General features: G+C 34.9%; 1 protein-coding gene across 6 annotated transcripts in view; it reads right to left on the reverse strand.

The window, feature by feature from the left end:
* The window catches only part of ERC2 (ELKS/RAB6-interacting/CAST family member 2), a 521,411-nt gene that overhangs the window by 132,008 nt on the left and 367,723 nt on the right, over positions 1-21,680 (reverse strand). For all 6 annotated transcript variants that reach the window (XM_037386906.1, XM_037386911.1, XM_037386910.1 and 3 more), the window contains one exon: positions 6,145-6,279. In XM_037386906.1, the coding sequence (XP_037242803.1) occupies positions 6,145-6,279 (135 nt within the window). The remainder of the gene's footprint in view (positions 1-6,144; positions 6,280-21,680) is intronic.

Below are 21,680 nucleotides of genomic sequence, written 5' to 3' on the forward strand. Positions count from 1 at the left end.
TCTCCCTAAACAGAAGAGCAAAAAAAGAGGGAATAAAGGCAAGAATTGGCTGGAAACTTGGCTTTGCTCCCCAGCAGCAGCCAGAAGACCTAAACAAATCCATTACAGCTGAAATGAGGTACCCAAATATTCCTTCAAGAGGTCAGAGATCCTATCCTTTAATACGTCTGGAACCATGCTGCCACATGCTGCCCATAGCAGAATATGATGATAAGTAATATTTTTAAGAGTTATAACAAATAATCTTGGCAGTCCTGGGTTAATGGTTGGACTTGATGATCTATAAGGTCTTTCCAAAGCTAAATGATTCTATGAAAACCAAGATAATTAAAATATCAATACCTGAACCAAACCATACCACGTAAAATGTATGCACATTTCAAGCAGGATGTGTGTGTATTTTTCCTCCAAAAGACTGGTGGTACACCATCTAAAGGGGGTATGGACTCCCAGTAGCATATGTACAGTGCTTTACATCAGTAAGAAACATCCTATTCTTCGTTACAAATATGTACTCAAATACACATGTACATGCTTTTACAGGCTTATATGATAACATGCATTTATTTCTCTATATAAATGTAGCATATAAATTTAGAAAACCCAGTATTATCTACATAAATGCAAAATGTTTCAAGATTAACACTGTACATGCAGCTATCTCTTTCTCTTCAGAATTTGTGAGAAAACTTTCAAAACCCCGCCCTAGCATTCACTAAATTAAATGACATTTATGTTACAATATGCACACTTTCTTGTCTCCTTACAAAATCAAAAAAATGCCTCTGATACTGAGAAAATAATAAATTTTCAAATCTTGTTCTTTAGTTTCAAACCACTAGCAGTATGTTGGATTACAATCATCAAAAACCAGGTATCTAGAATTTACATGTAATACACTATCGAATAGGAAGTACAGGTTTGTACAGCACATGGCAATGAAATGACTGTACAAAAGAACAGTGTATGGAATGATAAACAACACAACACAGCATATAAAAAGTAAAATAAAATCCATGATTGAAAAATGTAAGCCAGAGCAATGACTAGGTTTCACTCATGATTATCATTGACTGTGCTGTTCTCTAAGATTATTTCAGCAGGGATTTTGCTATGGATCTCCTATTTGCTTGTTTTACCAGTAAACATTTGCTGGGCCAGTTCATTGTTCACAGAGTCTATGGAAATCTAGGGATGGCCGTACCTCAGGACAACACCTACTCCAAGCTCAACGCACCCACACAAGATGAAATATAACTATTATGTGCAACAGATATTCATCTAACCTGTTCTTAAAAATCTCTAAGTAAGCAGCTTCCATTACATCTGTATGAAAGAATGTCCACATTTTCTTTCCACTTACAGATTCATTAGACCCATAGGGAAAAAAGTTTCCTTTTTTTGAATAACTAACGTAGTTGTTCTTGGTAAAATTAAACTTAGCACTCCTGCTATTTCTCCAGTGGGCAGCGGACTACAATTGATTATCATCTTCTTTACAAAATATTTTATGTATTATAAGACTTATGTCTCCCCTTTAGTACTTCCTAGACTAAACAAACCTAGTACTACAAGCCTTCCTCATAGAGCATGTTCTCTAAAACTCCTGTCATTCTTGTTGCTCTCTTTTGTTCCTTTCTAATTTGTCTATCTTTCTCATACCGTGGTGATCAAAACTGTACACAGCTTTTCAGATGAGGTCTCACCAGTGCTTGAAAGGACAGAATAATTGCTTCCTGCTTCTTCGTTCGTATTACACACATCCCAGAACTAGATCCAAATTCACTGCAATGGTATTCCATTGTGCAATCCAGATGCCTTCTTCCATGCTGGTGCCTCATCAGTAACTTCTCCCCCTTGTAAATGGACTTGTGCTTATTGAATTTCGGATTAATTATTCTAGGCTTTCTCTTGAGTTCATTGAGACTGAAGCAGCTTATTGAGCTGCTCCTACTATACCTGGAGCTTCTTGGAGCTTGGTTCATCATACACTGAAATAATTTCTAAAAAAAATACTCCGTGGAAGCAGATAAAGGACAAACCTCTTTGGAATGCTGCTGTGATTGTCCCTCCTGTCTGACAATGAGTAACAGAAAATTTATCTGTAGCATGTTATTTGTATCAGTTGCCCACCCCTCTCATGGTGATTTCATAATTAATTAAATTTAAATAGTATTATTTATACTTACAGATCTTAATATTGTAATTCCTTTTACATTACATATTAATTACATTACAAATTAATGTATTTATTTGAATATTAATAAATGGTGGGACAACATTAAAGGCCTTATGAATTCAAAGTATGTCACAGCTACCACTTTCTTCTTTAGCCACAAAGCCAGTTACCCTATCAAAGAAAAATAGATTTGCTTGACATAATTTGTCCTTGACAAATACAGGCAGACTAAATATAGGATGCATATGCTATGTAACAGCCATCTAGACCTGCATTCTGTTTTAGAGAGTGGCCCAAAACTGTCACCTAGGAAAGAGCGCAAGGATAAAGTGAGTACGTAGTGATAAACAATCTCATATCTTCAAGAACGTAATGTAAAAATAGTTTATCTAGTACTATTCTGATGGGAACCACCAGCTGATGGTTAGGAAAAGAGGATAAGGGCAAAGCAAGTATAAAGTGATCTGATACACACTGAGATGGATAGATAGGTAACACCATACAGTCTGATACAGACATCAAACTACTGAAAATGAACAGTAAAAGGACTACAGGATTTCTCTTGATTCACTGATTAATAATTTAGTCCATAAGTTTCCAGGGTCTAAAATAAAGGTACCCATAGATCCCCACACATTTTATTTGTAAAGATACCAGTCTGAGAGAGCTGGGGTTGTTCAGCCTGGAGAACAGAAGGCTCCGGGGAGGCCTTTTTGTGTCCTTTCAATCCTTAAAAAAGGGGGCTTAGAAGTATGATGGGGACAGACTTTTCAGTAGGGCCTGTAGCAACAGGACAAGGGATAGTGTTTTTAAACTAAGAGGGTAGATTTACATCAGATATTAGGAAGCAAGTCTTTAATGTTCAGGTGGTGAGACACTGTCACAGTTTGCCCAGAGCAGCTGTGGATGCCCCATCCCTGGAAGTGTTTAAGGCCAGGCTGGATGGGGCTCGGAACAACCCGCCCCAGTGGAAAAATGTCCCTGCCTGTGGCAGGGGGGTGGAACTGGATGATCTTTAAGGCCCTTTCCAACCCAAACCATTCTATAATTTATGATTCCTCAAGCCTCCAAGGATCTCCTACATCCTACGTGAGAGTTGTTCAATGTAATCGTAGTTTAGAGTAAAACTGAAAATAACAGTACTAGTAAATACTAGTAAAATAAATTATTTTCCTAGTATTTTACGTGATCTATCTTCAATGTACACATTTCCACCACTCATACAATTTCTTAAGTTAAGTTCTTGAAGATGTTTTGATACAGACTTTCATTATGCTTCTTATTCATTCTCTTCCCTGAATAACCTGCCGTGAAGAGCAACTTCTTCACTAAATGTTAGCTCTCTTATGTTGTCTTGTCCCTCAAATTTTATTTACAGGTTCAGGTTTCTTGAAGCAGTTGAAAGCAGTATCGGGGTTTCAGTAACACAGAGGTTGCTGTTACTTGTTTTTTCACATCTCTTGCCTTCATTCTGGTTTTCTCATTCTATTCCTTGCACAAAACCAAAACCTTTTTTACTTCATGGTTGTTGTCAGACAATTTTGCCTTCTTTTATAAACTCAGCAAACTTGTCTCTTAACCAGAAACAGAACTAAAACCAAAATAGCAAATCACAATACCCTTCTCCACTTTCTGAAAGAAAAGGTTGTTCTTAACATGTTCCAAGAACTTGAAAGGTTCTGTGTTCTGTTCAGGCTTTTGTTTGTTTTTTTGGTTTTGATTTTTTCTTTTAAGGTGGCATCTAAGAAATAGAGTTATGTCATACTTATCAGTTCCTGTCTTTAGTACAACTCTATTGGTCATTCTACGAAAGGCATCATTTACTTCTTTGTCTCCTATTCCCAATGAAGTAGTTGAACATACATCCCTGTTTTAACTTCACCAATGTTTTTCCTTTTCATTTCTACCAGCCGTTACAACTTTATAAACCAAGTTTGTATCAAACAATGATTCTTCATATAAAAGCAATGTTTTATTTTTCCCTAGGGTTTTCTACCTGAAAAAGTTACTTGCTTCTCTAGACTGTTTTTCCTACTCCAGATAAATACATACACGGATAACTTTCCTCCTTCCTCCTTGTCCTACTGTGACTGTCCTAAAACTCCTACAGTTTTCAGCTGTCACTCATTGTAGTAGGCTAAAGAGTCATACAATGATAAGATCTTAAAATTTGAAAGTCATCTTCAGGCCAGACTTCATGCATAGCTGACAAGGTCTCCACTTACTAAGCATATTCATTACAAATGGAATAGCGGCATCCAGTATCAGCTGGAAACGCATGGCATGCTGGAGACAAGGCGTACATCCACGTTTTAATTCCAAAATAGAAGTTTCTTTCTTGAAGTTTCATCTACTGCAGCTTAGCTTCTTTCATTTGTATTTCTCGTGGTTTAGCATTTCATACACAAAAACATGTATACGCATACATGTATGCACATACACACATAGTTTTTTGCCATAACACATTTAACAGTATCAGACCCAGACACTCCAGGGAACAATTATGAAAATATGTTCACTAGCAGAAGGGTATTTTAAGGATGAGCTAAAGTTGTAACTAGAATATTAAATACTATTTTGATGCGTACGTATACAAATATGATGTATGTTTTATATAATTGCATAAGGAATTAAAGAATTTATTATTTTCAATACTATTAACTTCATAATGATAACTAGCTATAACTAATAACAGTAACGTTTTTACTAATAGGTATAACAATACTATGGCATTATTTTCAATATTATAACTATAAAATTAAAACAGATACTGATACTTTATTTTTGAGGGATCTGGTCTTTAAGCTTTCCAGAAATAAAAGGCACAGCATTTTCTGTTTGGAAACATCTGTTTAAACACATCAAAGCAATAAACTATTCAGTCAAGGTGCCTGCTTCACTCAGCTGTCCATGAATCAGAAGTACTGAGCTTGCATGCTGGACACTTAGCAAATTTCTGCCTGTTGACAGCAACATTATCTGGAAAACCACATTAAAGTATTCCAAAAGGTAAAGTGTTGGAACACTATAAGCCACAGAACATCATAAACATATACAGTGTAAATATTAAAACTATGTGACAGTAAACTTGTTTTAACCATTTTGTATTTTAATTTTCACTTAACTTTCATATCATTCATATTCTAAAATATTATCAACAAAAGTAAATGAGTTACATATTTACCAATTTTGGTTGGAAAATTGTGTTTATTTGTAAACAAATATTGACATTTACAAAATCAAAACAGTGTTGGGCTTATGGATATTTTTTCACCCTAGTTGGAGGAGGAAAGGTTCAATGCTAACATGCTCAATTAACATACTTTAGAAGGCCATGTTATTTGGACAGCTCTCTGCCCTTTCGGAAACACAAGACTCTAAGAATGATGATATTTTAAGAAGAATAATAGTGAATTACTAAGCATTTTTAAATCAAAACATCTCTTGAAATTGGTTTATCTTGCCTAGCTAAAAATGCACCACTATTGATTTTAAGCTATATCTGCTATTTGAAACCTTCAACAGAAAGATACTTCCAAAAACACATTTGGAATTATTGGTTTACAAGTTGCCAAAGGAAACCACTGCACAGGTTTTTCAATAGTAAGATTAATCCATATATTTTAAATAAACAAAAAATTACTCCAAAAAGTGAATACTTCTGAAACCACTAGTAATCACTAAGTGGGGAATTTTTTACTGGTGTTCTGCTGAAAATGTTGAGTTATAAAATCCTGAAAATAGCTGCACAACTTTTAAAGAAATATAGGGAAGAAAAATGTAAGACACCAGACAAAAAGCCAAAATGTTTAAATTGTCTCAGGGATGGAAATAAATACCAGAGCTATTAGTTTCAGTTCAAAGATCACTTCACTTGCTTATTATTTCTTTGGAATATTTATTTTATCTTGAAAGATCAAAATAATAAAATCGTAAAACTGAAGGTGAAAAAAGAGGTGACTAACCTGATCTGGAGAGGGTCTGTGGTTGGAGTGTTGTGGCCTCCCAGGAGATCGATGATGGTGGTGGTGGTGATGGTGGTGGTAGTGGTGATGGTCATCATCGTAGTTATCTGCCATCAGTTTCATTCTGTTTTGTGTCTGTTTAAGATGTAAAGTGAGACAATTCTATTACATGTTGAAATATTTTGCCATTAACAGTGTTTTAGGAAGATCTTAGCTCTCCTTTTTTTTTCTTTTTTTTTTCTTTTTTTTTTTTTCTCTTTGGTAGCTGTAAGGATCTAACAATAGAAGTCAGACTGCTGACTCACAAATAAAAAAGATACCAAAGTATGTGAACACATCTTCCGTCTCAGTTTTCACATGAGTAGAATTGCAGAAAGAAGTCAGAAAAGGGTATCATCGAGGATGTTGTGTTTGAAGGGTGGCAACAGAGACATTCAGCTTTTCTAAATTTAGTATTTTAGAACAGTTTTCCAGTCTATTATTACATCTTGCCATTTAACTCTCACTAAAAGGAATATTAAGTGTACTTCAAATATTTACAGTTAGCTAGTGAGGCATGTCAACAATAATCATGACTAGTTATGTTAAAAGCTCTGTTTTGGCTTAAATATTTTAATTGTACACCAGGATCACCGTGCTAAACAGTAAGTTAAAAGAATCTGAAAACTAACCGATACAGACACAGGCACTTAGAGAAATAAGTGATTAAGGAACTTGACACGTTACTGAATGAAAGTCTTAGATAAAGATCTTGAAAAAAAGATCAACACTTCAGCTACTGCCATGTACAGATAATAAAATCTATGTCACCGTGAGATAACAAGATACATTGCTGCTCTTCATCACTATTACAATTATTCCATACCATAAAATACATAGACTGGTATAATTCAAAACTTGCTCATAATACCCAAAATATCTTACTGCCAATTGCTCAAGACCATCAGATACAGCAATTATTCCTTCTGTTAGCAGGACTGAAGGCTGTCTCAGGCAAACTTGTTAACATGTAATCAAGCGTTACTTATTTTTGCACTAACAAAGCCCAGAAGAAAATGCTGCGAAGTCTCAAAGAGTTCTTGCAAAATTATAAGAATCAATTAGATATAGAATTAATATAATGCAGATGACTGAAGGAAAGATAGTAGTCTTAACACTTAATGTAATCTTCAAAAAATCTCACCTGAATCCTATAGGAGAAAGATTGTTCTTGAAGGAACATTATCTATCTACTTCATGCTGATTTTCTGTGCTGACATCATTTGCATTGGTCAAGCACAAACAAATCTACTTTGCACATAGACACTTTTGGTGGACAGTGAGAGACTGTTTCAAGAGACTGAAATCAATTGCAAAAAGCCACTGTTTAGTTCTACACACACTCCAAGTAGCAAGATTCATACTAACTCCAGTGAGGATGCCGGATAAAGACGTTACCCCCAGGAGTCTGCCCAAACTAATGAGTTCTGAATGAGCAACTTAAACAGATGAATTCAAACACAACCCATGTAGTCATGTATGTTGCTGTATTAACAGGTCTAACTGTCTTCCAATTTGAAGTGCTCATGACATAGCTAGTGTCCTATACCTAGTATGTGGTAAATTTACTTCCAGGACTATTGTAAATTGATTTTCCTACGAGAACAATCCAATATCAAAATCTCCATTAAGAAAAATCTCACTGGTAGGTGTATTTTAATGTAAAACGTAAAAATTCAGAGATTGCTCTTCAATTCCCCAATTTTAATGTTTCTTGCTAAAGTAGAAAAGATATTTGGAAAAAATGTAAACTAAATATTCATATTACACAATATCTGAAGTATAAAAAAATCTAATGTGAGGAAAACTATGCATCACGGGGATCACAGGAAATCCTGATATGTCTTTTTAGCAATTTTTTTTTTTGGAAGAGTCACAATGATTCTCAAGCACTTCATATAATGCCCATCAGAAGGATCATAGAAAACTTTTACAGGAGGAGACCTGTACTTCGTTCAAGTAAAAACAAAACAACCAAACAAACAAACCAAACCTTTAAAGCATCCACGATATTACAATAGAAAAAACAACTGCGATGGGATGCACGCATGCTTTAGTCACTGTCACTTTTTCTGAGCATCTCTATAGCACTAAAAGAGCATCTTCTCAGTGTGTTACAGAATAAATGCCCTCCACAGGTCAAGCGGTGGATTCATTTGAACAGGAATTGCATTAGCACTGTATGGTAACATTTCACAGTTTTTAACACTATTTTCTGCACAGTTGGAACCGTTTCTTTCTCTCTCTCTCCTCATTAAGGAGACAGAAGCAAACAGCTGTATGAAATTCAGCTATGAATTTCTATCAATTTTGCCAAGAAACCAACTCAATCTGAATCATCATAGTTGGTCTGCCTGTCTTCAGATTCAAAGAGGAAGGCCTTTAGAACAAGAGTGGAAAAGATGGAGAATTAATAGACAAATAATAACCCACTTACTGTAAACACTGTAATATCCTGCCTCTTTGGGGAAGCTCCTCACATTTTATTAGTTTATTTTCTTATCAATGAACAGCCTTAAATTTCCTACCTTTCAACTGTATTCCATAAAAGAATGCAAAAGTTAAACAAGATGATATATGCAATCCTAAAAGTGTCCCCTGTAATGAGGTGTTGGGGATTAGACATGTCATGGGATAAGAACTGTAAATGAATGATGTCATCTTTCTAATTTGGTGCTGAAATATAAATAAACCACTTCTAATGTTTCTTCCTTTTGGATGCCAGATTGCAGTAAAATGTGCACAAAGAAATGTTAATGCTGTAGTAGGCTTCCTTTAGTGTGCCTGTCCTAGAAGCAAAATATTAAAAATAAATAATAAAGAAATGTGAAATGAAAATTGTTTTCCTCTCAAGTGATCATCAAACCATCAAAAAATATATTACTTGTGATTGTCATTAATTTCTTAAAATTATGCTAAACATTTTGCAAAATATTATTTTTAAAAGCTTTTTGGTTTTATTTGTTAGCTCTTCACAATGATAACTAATACCATTTTGAGGTTCTATTTGTCTTTAATTAAGCTACTCTCAGAGTGCTATACTTCCACACTGAACTGTATTTGCCAGGTATGCTTAGCTTTGACTTAAGAAATACAAACCATGGTATTATTTCAAACTTTTAAAAGGAGGAGTTTTGAGGAGAATGAACAGGAGGATTTCTGAAGGAGGAACAAATGTGAAGCCATCCAGAGAAACAATACAATCCTTTTCAGGTTCTTCCAAACAAAATTCTGTGACATTATTTCTGTTTGCTTCCCTTGCTAACTCTTCTAATTTTTAGTAGGCTTTGAAATGCCATGTATATTTTTATTTGAGGAAGAAATTAATTAACCACATTGCAATTTGTTCAGGAGCCTAGGGCTTCACAACCCTACACCTCCATACAAGCACATACACAAACATACAGAACGGCACATACATTTTTGAAAAACATTGGTTTATCAGACAGACAGTAAAATCCTCATGGTCTGGGTCCCATATCAGCACATTAAAAGACTGCTTCAGTATTGTCTGTGAGGGAGAAATACCATCTACTGACTTGGTAATGCCATCATTTCTTGCAACATCTTCAGCATCCTTGAAAATTTCCTATTCAATAACATCCAAGACCTTTTCTTAGATTTCTTTTGAAAGCACAACAGATTACACAATATGACTTTTCTGAATGATCGGGAAACTTAGTCTTGAAACGTACAATTCATGAAAATTAGTGATGATAGTACACACATTTAAACTGTGCCATATCTAATTTGCATCATGTATTACTCTGCATGAGTTAATCCATATCTGAAATAGTTATATAGTTCAAAATTGTATTCACATTTTGCTCTCAAAACTATTATTACTGATACAGTTTTCCTGGAGATGGGGTTTCTCAAAATTTACATAGCCTCAGCTCTGACAACATAATTATAACATCAACAATTTTTTTTGAAAATGCCTGGTGAATACCAGGCCCACACCTGAGAAAGAGCAGGTTTTAATTGGTATTTATACCAGGAAAGAAAAATATGTTCACTTGTAAAATGCAACAATTAATTAACTGCATCTTCTACAGACCAGTATGCCTTAGTTTTAGCCTAAACTGTTTCCTCAGAGTGTTTTGCTAAATTTGTTGACTACATTCAATAAATACCGCATCCATTTTAAAATAAAGGAGTGATAGAGGAATTAAAAGCAGCTTAAATCTAGGTGCACAGGTATATTAACCCTTAGGGCTTGAAACAGTTGTCTTTGATCATTCAATATCACTATTTGCTAAGCTGTCAAGGTCATGAATGGTATGTGTAACTGAATTTTTAACTCACCAAAGAATTTATGATCTAGCACTGTAAGAAAACTGACAGATACTTCTCCTAAAATTCTGTGGTGTTTAAGTAAGGATCTGCTGAAGTGAAATGAAAATCTTTGATTGACTGGTAACAGACTACATAGCTTAACAGCAATCTGTAACTGTAAAACTATAATATTAAAACTGTCTTTTAAAAAATATTTTAGCAAGGTGGCAATAGGGAACTATGCTTTGATCTGTCATATGGATCAAGTTAACAACAAAACTCTCATGAATGAGGTTCAAATGAGGAAAAAATAGTAAGATTTGTTGCTCTGGGATATAGGTATAATACCATTCAATAGCTATTACTTTCCTTTGGATTTTCTTCTCAATCTCTTCAATTAAAGAGAATTTGAAACATTTCTAGAATATTCACTTTCAGTAGGGTAGGAATTTTCCCTAAGTAATATGGGAGGGAGGCAGATACAAGGCCTACAAGCTACCCTGGAGATATTTTGTGGTCTAACTATTAAAAGTATGGAATTTAAAATCTAGAGCGCCACATTCTAGCTTTGATTATTCAATGGCCTCTTGTTGTCTTCAACAACACAGAACATCTATTTCTTGCAATCTCACTATTTGAAAGTAAGTTTATTCACACTTCCCCCGCCCCCCCCCCCCAACAAAGTTTTCTTACACTTCCACAAAGCACTTCTCTTGTGACAGGCGTTTACATTCAGTCTTCCTGATTTCTACTAATAAATGATTTAATCTGAGCATTTTTCCCTAGGACAATAATTTTAGAACACACACACACACACAAATACCTATTTTTAACTTTGAAATCCAGAATGTAGGGATCTAAAATCTGTGTGCTTAAGGCTGCAAGTTTATCCAGAAATTGCATAAACTTAGTGGAGTTAACCTGGAATTAATGAAAGCATGTGCAACTGCAATTGCTTTTTCACTATGAATCCAGTGCTTCAGGCTTGAATTCCATTAGCTGTGCGTTAATGAAATGTTTGCTAATGAAGCCAGCTCTGTATTTACTCTCTCAGAATAAAATCAGTTTTCATGTCCAAACAATATTTTTACACATTCTTTGAAAACTGTTATCGTTTGAAGTGAAGAATTTCTTATAATTTCTGCTGCATCACAATACAAAAGTTGCTAACTGCCATAGAATAAAATTTATAGCTGATTTGTTATATGATAAGTCACAGTTAATTAAATATTGGACAACAAATGTTGTACTTGGCCTCAGACATCCTTAAAGTTCACCAAATTACATTCGGCACTCACAATCTGTTAAAAGACTAGAATAGTTTGCACAAAATGAAGACTTCACAAAAACAATTCATTTGTTCGTCAAAAAATACAAATTATTCCACAATGTAGACTGTTACATTTGTGTAAGACAGGAAGAGATTCTTGAAAAGTAGGTACAAAAGGTATTTCAGAAGGCAATACAGAATGCTGTGTTTCCAAGTAACCCTTATGGTGACTTCTAAGACCAATGAAGTCATCACTGGCTATATTAAAAAATAAAATTAAACTATGAGTAAAGCCTCTATTTCTAGAACTTAAGCAGATTCACTGTTTTGTGGTGGGGTTTTTTTGGTTTTTTTGGTTTTGGGGGTTTTTTTGGGTGAGGGAATCTCTTCTGCAAGTTTCCATTTATTGTTGTTTGACCATCATTTAATCTCTTTCTGAGATCAAAAATAAAAAGTTCAAGTTCCAGCTTTGGAGCCTCTAAAAAACATATTCAACATCACTGTCACTTAGTTCCACTCTCTTTGATCATCTCAAGCTTACTAGAGATACATGCATCAGGATGTATCCCTGTGGCTTCTGCCACGGCTTTTATATGCATCAGCTTTGGCTTCTGAACTTCTGAGCTAGCCAATTCTGTAAAACATGCTTGTTTTAAGCACCTGGACAATGTCCATGCTTACGGCAAAGCTCACACTAAATGTTTTGCTCTGTCAGGGACCTGCTGACCTACCTTCAGAAGCAGAAACGTGCAATTTGATAAGCCAAACAGTGAGTTTACTCTGCCATCTAGAAAAGAGATTTAAGAAAGATTCCATTGCAAAGTTTCAGTTGAAACTTCTTTTGCTTAAACTTCTTCATACAAAGAGATTTTTGAGTGCTAGTTCACTATATTATTTAGCTGAAACAAAAGAGAGAATTCCTAGTCTATTACTGTTAAAAAGCCTGACCTTGAGATTGCTCTTAATTCTTTTTAATGGTAGCAGACTTGAATCAATACATGATTAAATGAGATCAATTGTTAAAATATATTCACCAGCTATGGTTTTCACAGAAGGACTTGTGTCATTTTTCCACAAGCTGAAGGATCTGTTAATTGGCCATTGCTTTGAAGGACCTTTTGCCAAAACTAGAGCTCCATGGAAGAAGTGGACTTCAACATTCTTCAATATACTTCAAAGTATTCCAGAGCATGTATTATTTTATGCTAAGTATTCAGGCCATTTCTGACAGCATAATACTATCAAAATAATGCTAATTATTTAAAAAATAAATTATACTCTTGTCTTCAGTCATTAGAAATGTATGATAATGTTTAATTCAGTCTTTTTTCTTCTTATGCAGTGAGACACCAAGAAAATTCCAACAGAAATAAACCTTAAGTTATGAATCCTGTAAGTTTACAAGCACTCATCAGAAACGAAAAGATAACAAAAACATTACAGTACGGTAACCAACTAGGGACTCCAGATGCTAAATAACTATCATAATCATAACCGTATGGGTGTTGGAATGCATCACTAAGGGGTAGAGTTATGTTTTAATGAGTGCTTTATTTATGCATTTTCTTTTTATAACATCCCTGTAATGTAATCTATTCTTATATTCTTACTCTTAACTGTATTTTAACATGGGTTTTGCTGCTTTGTTTCCCACCTCCACTGAAGAACACAATTTTTTCCCTGTTAAAATTCCAAATGGGCTAATAAGCATGTTTTTCTTTTCCTGTTATAGTGTATGACTTGTCTTGGGAAGTGTGAGAGACAGGATGCATGCAGGCTAAAAGTGTGCATGATAGCTTATTGGAGAAAAGTTTGGCTACTCCTCATTTAGTTCTTTTTATTTTTTACCTCATTAACGATATGACTGTTGCATAAGAGTAATGAACACAGTAAAGTTTTTATGATAAGAAAGCATATATTTTTTTTCTTTTCCCCATCTATATTAAACTTAATTCATGTGATGTTTTAAATTAAAATCTTACCATTCTTATCATTTGTAACACACATGTAACCAGAACACTTGTTCTTCAGGCCCTGTCTGCCCTTCCCAGTTTCACCCAACCGAGAATAGGGACTAAGAAACAGTACTGAGTGGTTTCCAAGTTTTCATGAAATCCAACCTTCCTCCCAGGTGAAATACAAAAGCAATTGCTGGTCATATTAGATACTCTTGACTCCTGTGAAGCAATGGGAAGCAGCTTCCAACGCAGATCTTGGATCTGATAATTTAGTGTTGAGCATGAGCATAAAAATTTTACATGTATTTCAGTTCTTTTTTAATTAATGCAGTATTTAACTGATATTAACAACCATTAACACCTTCTCCTTTCAAAGATCACAAAATGTAACTGACTTGTCCTGAAAGAAGTTAGAACTCATAGTAAGCCTGCCTCTTCAATAGCTGAAGGATAATAGTCTCACAAACACCAGCTGGGATATTAGACACTTGCAGACTGAGACACGCAGCAGTTCCAAGTGCCAAGCAGACACTTATCTAAAGTACTACGGCCAAATTTCAACTTTCCTGACACTTGTGACTGAACAAAGTTATGTTGATTTGAACATGGTCCATCTGACTTTTAGTTGCGGTCTCTGCATTTACAGTTTGTGTTTTTGAAGTCTTTTTAAGTTCCGTGAATTAAAAGTATGGCTTGAAGCGCAGGAAATATCTTGTAATAATACAGCATACTCAGTAATGTATAGGCTAAAGTCAGACAAATACTTTTAGCATGAGTCCTACTACTGAACTTGGTAATTACATAGGAGTATGTAAGAACATAGACACAAAGAAGTGGGTTAAAAAGCATAATTAAAGCTCTGAAACAGTAGCTGCCTGAGGACATCTCGGGCCAGGTCCTACTAAATGTAGACAAGCAATGTAAGAAGGTAAAATTCTCTGGTTTTTCTTTTTTTTCCTTAACAACAGGAAATAACTCATTAAAAAGATACTTCCCCATAATAATTATTTAAAAGCAGACATGAATCAGAAACTTCAGTAGCTAAACAAGACCTTTGAAACTGCAAATCTCTGGTTAGTAGCACTGATTGTCTTTCAGTGTTTTTAATGTCTGAATAGTTGATTTCAGTTGTAATTTCTGCAATTTCATTACCAAGCCCAGCTCTCTCATTTGTATCATATATAAAATACAGCCTAAGCTGAAATTACTACATTTCTTCCATTACATGCAATAAAAGTTGACAAATAAAACATAAATTTCAACATATGGATGGTATATTAGAATATTGACGGAAATGGAGATAACATCACAACAGTGTCTTGACATGCTTTATAGACACCTTACCTACAACTAATCTTTGATGCTAGATTGTAGAAGTGATAAGTTTTATACACCATCAAAGTAGGAGAAAAATTTGACACCCAATTCTTACAGAATTTTTTAATAACTGGCTACTTAGCACTGTACTTAAGATCAAGTGTTAAATTATATTTAGCTTGATTATCATAGAGTACTCTGTAGCAGAACTTAAGGACTTGTTTCAAAAATGTCTCATGGAGAAAAAAACAAAACAAAACCAAAAACTTTTTGGCTTGGGAGTTCACTCATTTATATAATGGAGATATTTGCTATTCTTATCTGAGATACTTAATATCCATTTTCACCTATTGAGCCAGCCAGATAAAAAATTACAAAAGTTTCAGTGTTAATATATACATTATTTTATATGTGTATTACATACTTTTTCCCTTTAAGATTTCCAGACTCGGTGGAGTTAAACCATTTGTCTGAACAAAGTGCATTATGACAGCTACAGCTATTGAGAGGTTCTAGTATAAGTTCACAATGAGATTATCACCAGTAAAAAAGGGTGCCATTAGACACCGCCATGCTTAAGATATGATATAAATTCTTCAAGGACAAAAAACCTCCACACAGACAACAAACAGAAACAGATTTTAAAGCAGCTCACCAACCACAGAGCAGGAAAGGACTTATGTCCCAGGCTTGTCATGCCTTCAGGGCCTGACGGCTACAAGGCAAAAAGCTCCTCTTGTTGGAAAATGTTTGTGTAAAAATACCATCCCAAAGAATTTGGATTCCTGAGAGCATGAGGAAAAAGTGATGCCATATCCAGCTACAACTTGAGTTCGTTTTTTATAATATAAATTGTCAAATCGTACTGAGAATAACTGAAAAGTTTTGTGTGACCACTGCCAACATTTTCAGTATTTTTCCAACACAGAACATTTCTTCTGAATTAATTAATCTGATCAGGCAAAGGCTCTTAGCTACACACGCATTCTCTTTCATCCCTCATGCCATATGGAGCCTGCCGTGTGAAGCTATAGGGAGAAGTGGGACTCTGCTCTTTCACCCCTACACTGATCTGTCTGCACTCGGTTTATATCTAAGCTGCTTGTACTTGGCAAAATTGAGAATTACAGACTCAGATTCAAAAATATAGATTCAAAATTCAGATTACAAATGAAGATAATAAAACCCAAAGTTAAGACATGCAGAAAGACTGCCTTAGGACATTCCTAATTAATACAAAAGTATTAACTACAAGAGTTTTTAAGGTAGTGAAATTCAAGGCCATTGAATGCATGGGCTGCTGTACTGATGTCAATGGGATCTGAACAGACACAGTTAAAATCAGAGGTTAATAGCCACTTTGCTACATTGTCTAAGATTTTTTTAAGGCAAAAATAACCAGAATAATTTTCCTCATATGGAAGTTCAACACATAAAGCTATTAGAACATCTATTCTTACCTGCCCAAAAGAAAACAAAGAGCTTGTGTATCATAACTGTAACAAAAAATAAAACTCCTAAAACTTAAGGGTCTCCGATTACTCATTTGTTCAAAGTTAGGTGCTTAAAGCTTGAGCAAGATCAATATTATGAGTGATAGCAAACAGTATAAACAGAAGAGGAAAAAAAATCGTACAACAGTCAAGTGTATCTGCAGTACCCGTGTGAACGGCTTTATAACATGGATTCTCTTTACTGTGCAGTAACATTAAGACTCAACAGTACAATAAGTCTCTCTCTGAAGTAATCTGTGTATATAATAATTAACAATAATAATAACAAGAAGAACAACAACAAGAACAACATAGCATTCTGTGCTACTATAATATTGCCACCTGTGAAATCCAAGGAAATCTGAAACATGAACTTAGTTTAACATCAGAAACAGAAGCAATAGAGATTAGGAACCAACACAATACCAGGACAGTGCTACTGATCACAGGTTTTACAGATGATAATGTCTACAGGAACCATAAGAAAGCACTGCAAGACTTTTTTGTTCCCACACTTGTTAAACATTAGCAGGCTTAAATGTAATTAATTAATGCACAGTGTTGCAGAAGAATGTTTTGGACTGCCAGAATAATCACAATGACAACAACTTCTAATCCTGGTTTTTTTTTCTTATACAGTAATATAAACACTTTCAATATCATAAAATACACAATGCAATACAGCTGAATTAATCAAACAGGGAAAATATAGCTTGGGGCATTTTGTTATTCTTGAGTGCTTGATGTCACCACCATAATATCACATTAGCACTATTTCTGATGTATTTAAATAGAACAGTATATGTAACGCAACACACTGCCTTCAATTCCATTTTACTCCTCTGCTGCTGCAAGAATCCTTTGGAATATTTGGATTGGATGTTAATTATTAAGAAATACTTCTATGTATTCCATGCAGGAGAAAATATCTCTAGTGGTTAATATACTAAGAAACTGTGGCTACACAGATTTTTTAAATTCTTTGATTGTTTCTCACCCTTTTTGTTTCATTAGCGATATGTTAATGTGATGAAATATAGAGTAGTGAACTAATAGACTAGAGAAGACTGCCAAACACCAGCTTTGCCTCTGGCCAGAGTGTTCTGTACACCTGCAGTCTTGAAAACACTGGAAAGGTTTCTAATTTCATGTTTTGAGAAGAAAAATAAAATGCTCTCAAGGAGTTAGAAGACTTTGCATTTTGGCCAACTCCACGTACATTTTTGGCTTTATATCCCAAAAGCAAAAAGAGGCAACAGGGAAATTTTCTTGCAGTATCCAAATTCAGCATGAATCAGGAACATAGCAGTGTCTTCTGCTCTTACCAAAATCTCTTGAGCTGTTCTAAAAATGGACCTTAAGCTAATTATTTCATGAAGGATTGCATCACTATACAAATTTCTCTAAAAATAGCTGTCTTAGAATTCTCAAAAGGAATCTTGGCCAGGATGATTATAAATATTATGTAATCACTCAGCCAAGCCCTCATGCTGATTTGTTTAATACTGTATTTCTAAAAGTTTTTTTAAGCCTACTACAAAGTTCTATGGCTCTCAAAATAGAGCATTTGGTGTATGAATCAGAACAATTCCAGTGGTTCTGTTTTACTGGGAATGCTTTTATTTAAACCACTAAACAATAAATATTTAACTGACAGATTGCAGCTGCTAAATTGTCCTTATATCACTAAAATTAAATATGCTTGTTTCTTATGAGAAGGTGTTTGTAACACAGAGGTCAGTATTATTACTACTAATTTCACAGGCGGATACATTGTGATACAAATAATTTTCCTAGGTTATCAAAATATAATATGAAAAAACCTGTAAAAGTAAGCCAGCACTTGAGATAAAACCAACGCTTTTCTTCCAGCTTAGAAATAATAGCTATACTTAAACTCACACAGTCACAATCCATAAAAAGACTGCTCTAGTCATTCCCATAAATTATATTTTGGTCTTTAATATATGTACATCTGTAGCTTCATATTTAAAACAAATCACATATGTTCTCATTCCACTACAAAGGCAGTATATTTCATTTTTTTAAGATGCTCCTTTATCTTTTTCATTGTGAAGAACTGTGACAAATTACTTCAAAATCAATGTCTTGGTGGTTTACATTCTGTTTGATGTTCCCAAAGGCCAGAAAAATAAGAATACAAAAACTAGAGAAAGGCATTCAACTGTGTATTTGGTGCTAGGAGCATTACTTCAGTAATGAGCTATTTAAAAAAAGAAAAAACCCCTGAAATTTGCAACTGAGACTTTATTAAACTTTCTTTTTTTTGAACGCATTACATTTCTGGTTTAATTCTATTTTGGTTTAGATTACTATTGTGATATCCATTGTCAGTCTGTGGGCACTGTTGAGCAATGAAAATCAGTATATTTGTCAATGCAGAAAACATTGACATTCTATGACTAAAAAAATAATTGATTAGTTCAAATGAAAAGGACGCAGGTGTCTTTTGGAATTTGGGGGTGGGGGGAAAGGGGGGAATTTGGAAAGTAAATACTTTGCCTCCAAGCTGAGTAATAAGTGACTTCACTGTTGTAAGACAAACTACATTAAAAATAAAAGACATAAAATAACATCAAGTTTTTGACATGGATACACTCAAATGAATATTCATGCCCAAGCAGGCCATGCACTCTATTTGTTTTACCTTTGCCAGAATGGTGCCTGTTCAGACAATAGCCTGTTACTCCTAGATATTGAAAAGTTCTTGGTACTTTTCTTCCTCTCATGGAATTTCTCATGCTCACTGCTATAGCACAAAGTTAATAGTCTTCTGAAGCAACCCTAAGGAAGCTTATTGAGAACGAGGAAGGTTCCCGTTGAAACAAAAAATACACCAGGATGCTTCAGAAGTCTACCAGAGTGATTAGAGAAGTTTTTCACAGTGTAAGTCTGTGGTAAAAGCAGCTACATTTGCATTTAGGCAATTCAATCCCAGTGTAAGTCTGTGATACATTACAGTGCAGTGATAGAATCTGTTTTTCTGGCCCTAATCCAATAACAATAAAATTCTATGAGTAACCTCAATACGTTGGGTTACTCCACAGAGTTTAATAGAATTGACCTCCTGAACCTTTAAGACATCTACTACATACTGTGCCCTATCTCTTTAAATATGAAGCAGGCTTTTGATGCCTGCAATGACCTCATACGGTGGGAGCCACTACAGCTCTTTTACAGCATTCTGAGTAGCAGGAGATGAATCTGCAAACATTTTGATGTTCCAATTAGGTAAGCAGCTATAAATGTTATGAAGTCTATCCATTAAAACTTCACAACCCCTTCGCTTAAATTGCGACCCTCACTGGTCTCATCAGAGTTAGGTGAAAGAGCAGCAGATGGCCCTCTCCTGCATACAGAAATATTAAGGAGGAGTGTTCACATTTTTTGTATGAAAAAGAAAAAAAAATCTGACTCTAGCAAATTTCCTTTCATCAACAGGATTCTCCAGAGGAAGGCAGTGATGCCTGAAAGATGATATTCCTGGGTATTCCATGTATACAATCAGAAATCTTGGATTCTGATGAATTTACATACATACCTCTCCTTCTCTCTCTCTCTCAAGAAACAGCCCTGGTAGCTCTCTCCAAAAAAGCCATTTGCACTTGCTTTTTCATATTGGCAGAGGACTTTCCAAGCTACAGCTACCCTACCTCGGACAAAGAAGCCATCACTTTGCAATAGCAAACTAGCATCCTAGGCTTGGAGTCTAATTCTGTGCTTTGTTTAGGTATTATCCATTGTAATGATCCACAATATAACATGATTTTGAATTGCTAGAAATACGGAACTGGAGTTTATTAACTACATGAGAAAGTCTAGGATGCCACTGAAAGACACAGCAGCAGAAACAAAAACTCAGTTTCTGACAGAAAGAAACTCCCCAAACTGCAAACAAAAGCAAAAATCAGATCAAACTATCAGATATATGATGATGCAGTATGAGGGCTGAAGTTTCACAACAGCTTATTTAGGCAAAGTGATTCACCTGTCTATAAAGATCACAAAATAAAACTTGATTGAAATAATATTTTCTATTTCAAATGGTAAAGCTCATCCTCGCTGAAGGCTAATTTCAAATTATTGCTGCTTTCCTAAAATGAGAAGTCTTTCAAAAAAAAAAAAAAAAATGCTCTAGGGAGACATGGAGGAGATAAAGAGAGCAGATGCAATTAGATGCTCAATTGCAGCATCATTACATGAACTCTGCAGTATAATGAGGAAAACGTAATAAGATTACGTAAAGAAACTCTAAAATGTTGCTTCTATATGAGTTTTGCTGACATCTACAACAGTGCATGTACATTTCTAGGCAAGGTGAAATCGTGTTCAAGCAAATTTCTAACTTCAGTTATTCCTCTAAAATAATTACAAATTATTTCCCAATAGCTTGGCTACATCATTTAAGACAATCCCTATCAATTACTGCTTTAAACTTCAACAACTGCCCTTCTTTTTCTGCAGATCTAACACAACAGTGAAATGAAAGTCTGGGTCTGAAGAGAACACTTCTCAGCAAAATTTGGAGAATATAAGTAGCAGCACAGGAATTGTAAAAAGAAGACAGAAATAAGTGGAGCAAACCAACTTTCTTCTGAAACAGTAGAAAATACTTTTACATTTAATGAAAAAAATCTCATAAAACTGATGCACCTGCAATAGCAATTTTGTAGCAACACAGAATAGATATAACAGTGGTTTTTGTGTTCAGGAGATGCAATATTTGATGTGCAAATCAAGAATAGTACTTCCTCTAGGATATAACTATATCAGAATAAATATCTGAATTGCAGACACTGAAGGAGAAAGGAGGAGTTTGTCTGTAACACATTTACTTTTGTCAGCTGATGCCTCTTTGCGGAACAGGGAAAACCTGCTCTTACTGATGCTCTGCTAGTAGGATTTTCAGCCACAGTGCTTCATATGCAGCCAAGCTTTCCCACCACTATGAAAGACAGAGAAGCATTGTGAGGAGCAACGTAGCAGGAAATGCACTGGATTATTTAAGGTCTGCATTTCTCATCCTTTGCCCTGCTGCCTTGGTAAGTTCTCAGCCTCCTGTAGCCATGAGCAGAAGGCTTCCTGCTTGATTAGATCACAGAACCATAGAATGGTTTGGGTTGGAAGGGACCTTAGAGACGATCAAATTCCATAGAATGG

This window comes from Falco rusticolus, chromosome 4, assembly GCF_015220075.1.
Source record: "Falco rusticolus isolate bFalRus1 chromosome 4, bFalRus1.pri, whole genome shotgun sequence".
Taxonomy (NCBI): Eukaryota; Metazoa; Chordata; class Aves; order Falconiformes; family Falconidae; genus Falco; species Falco rusticolus.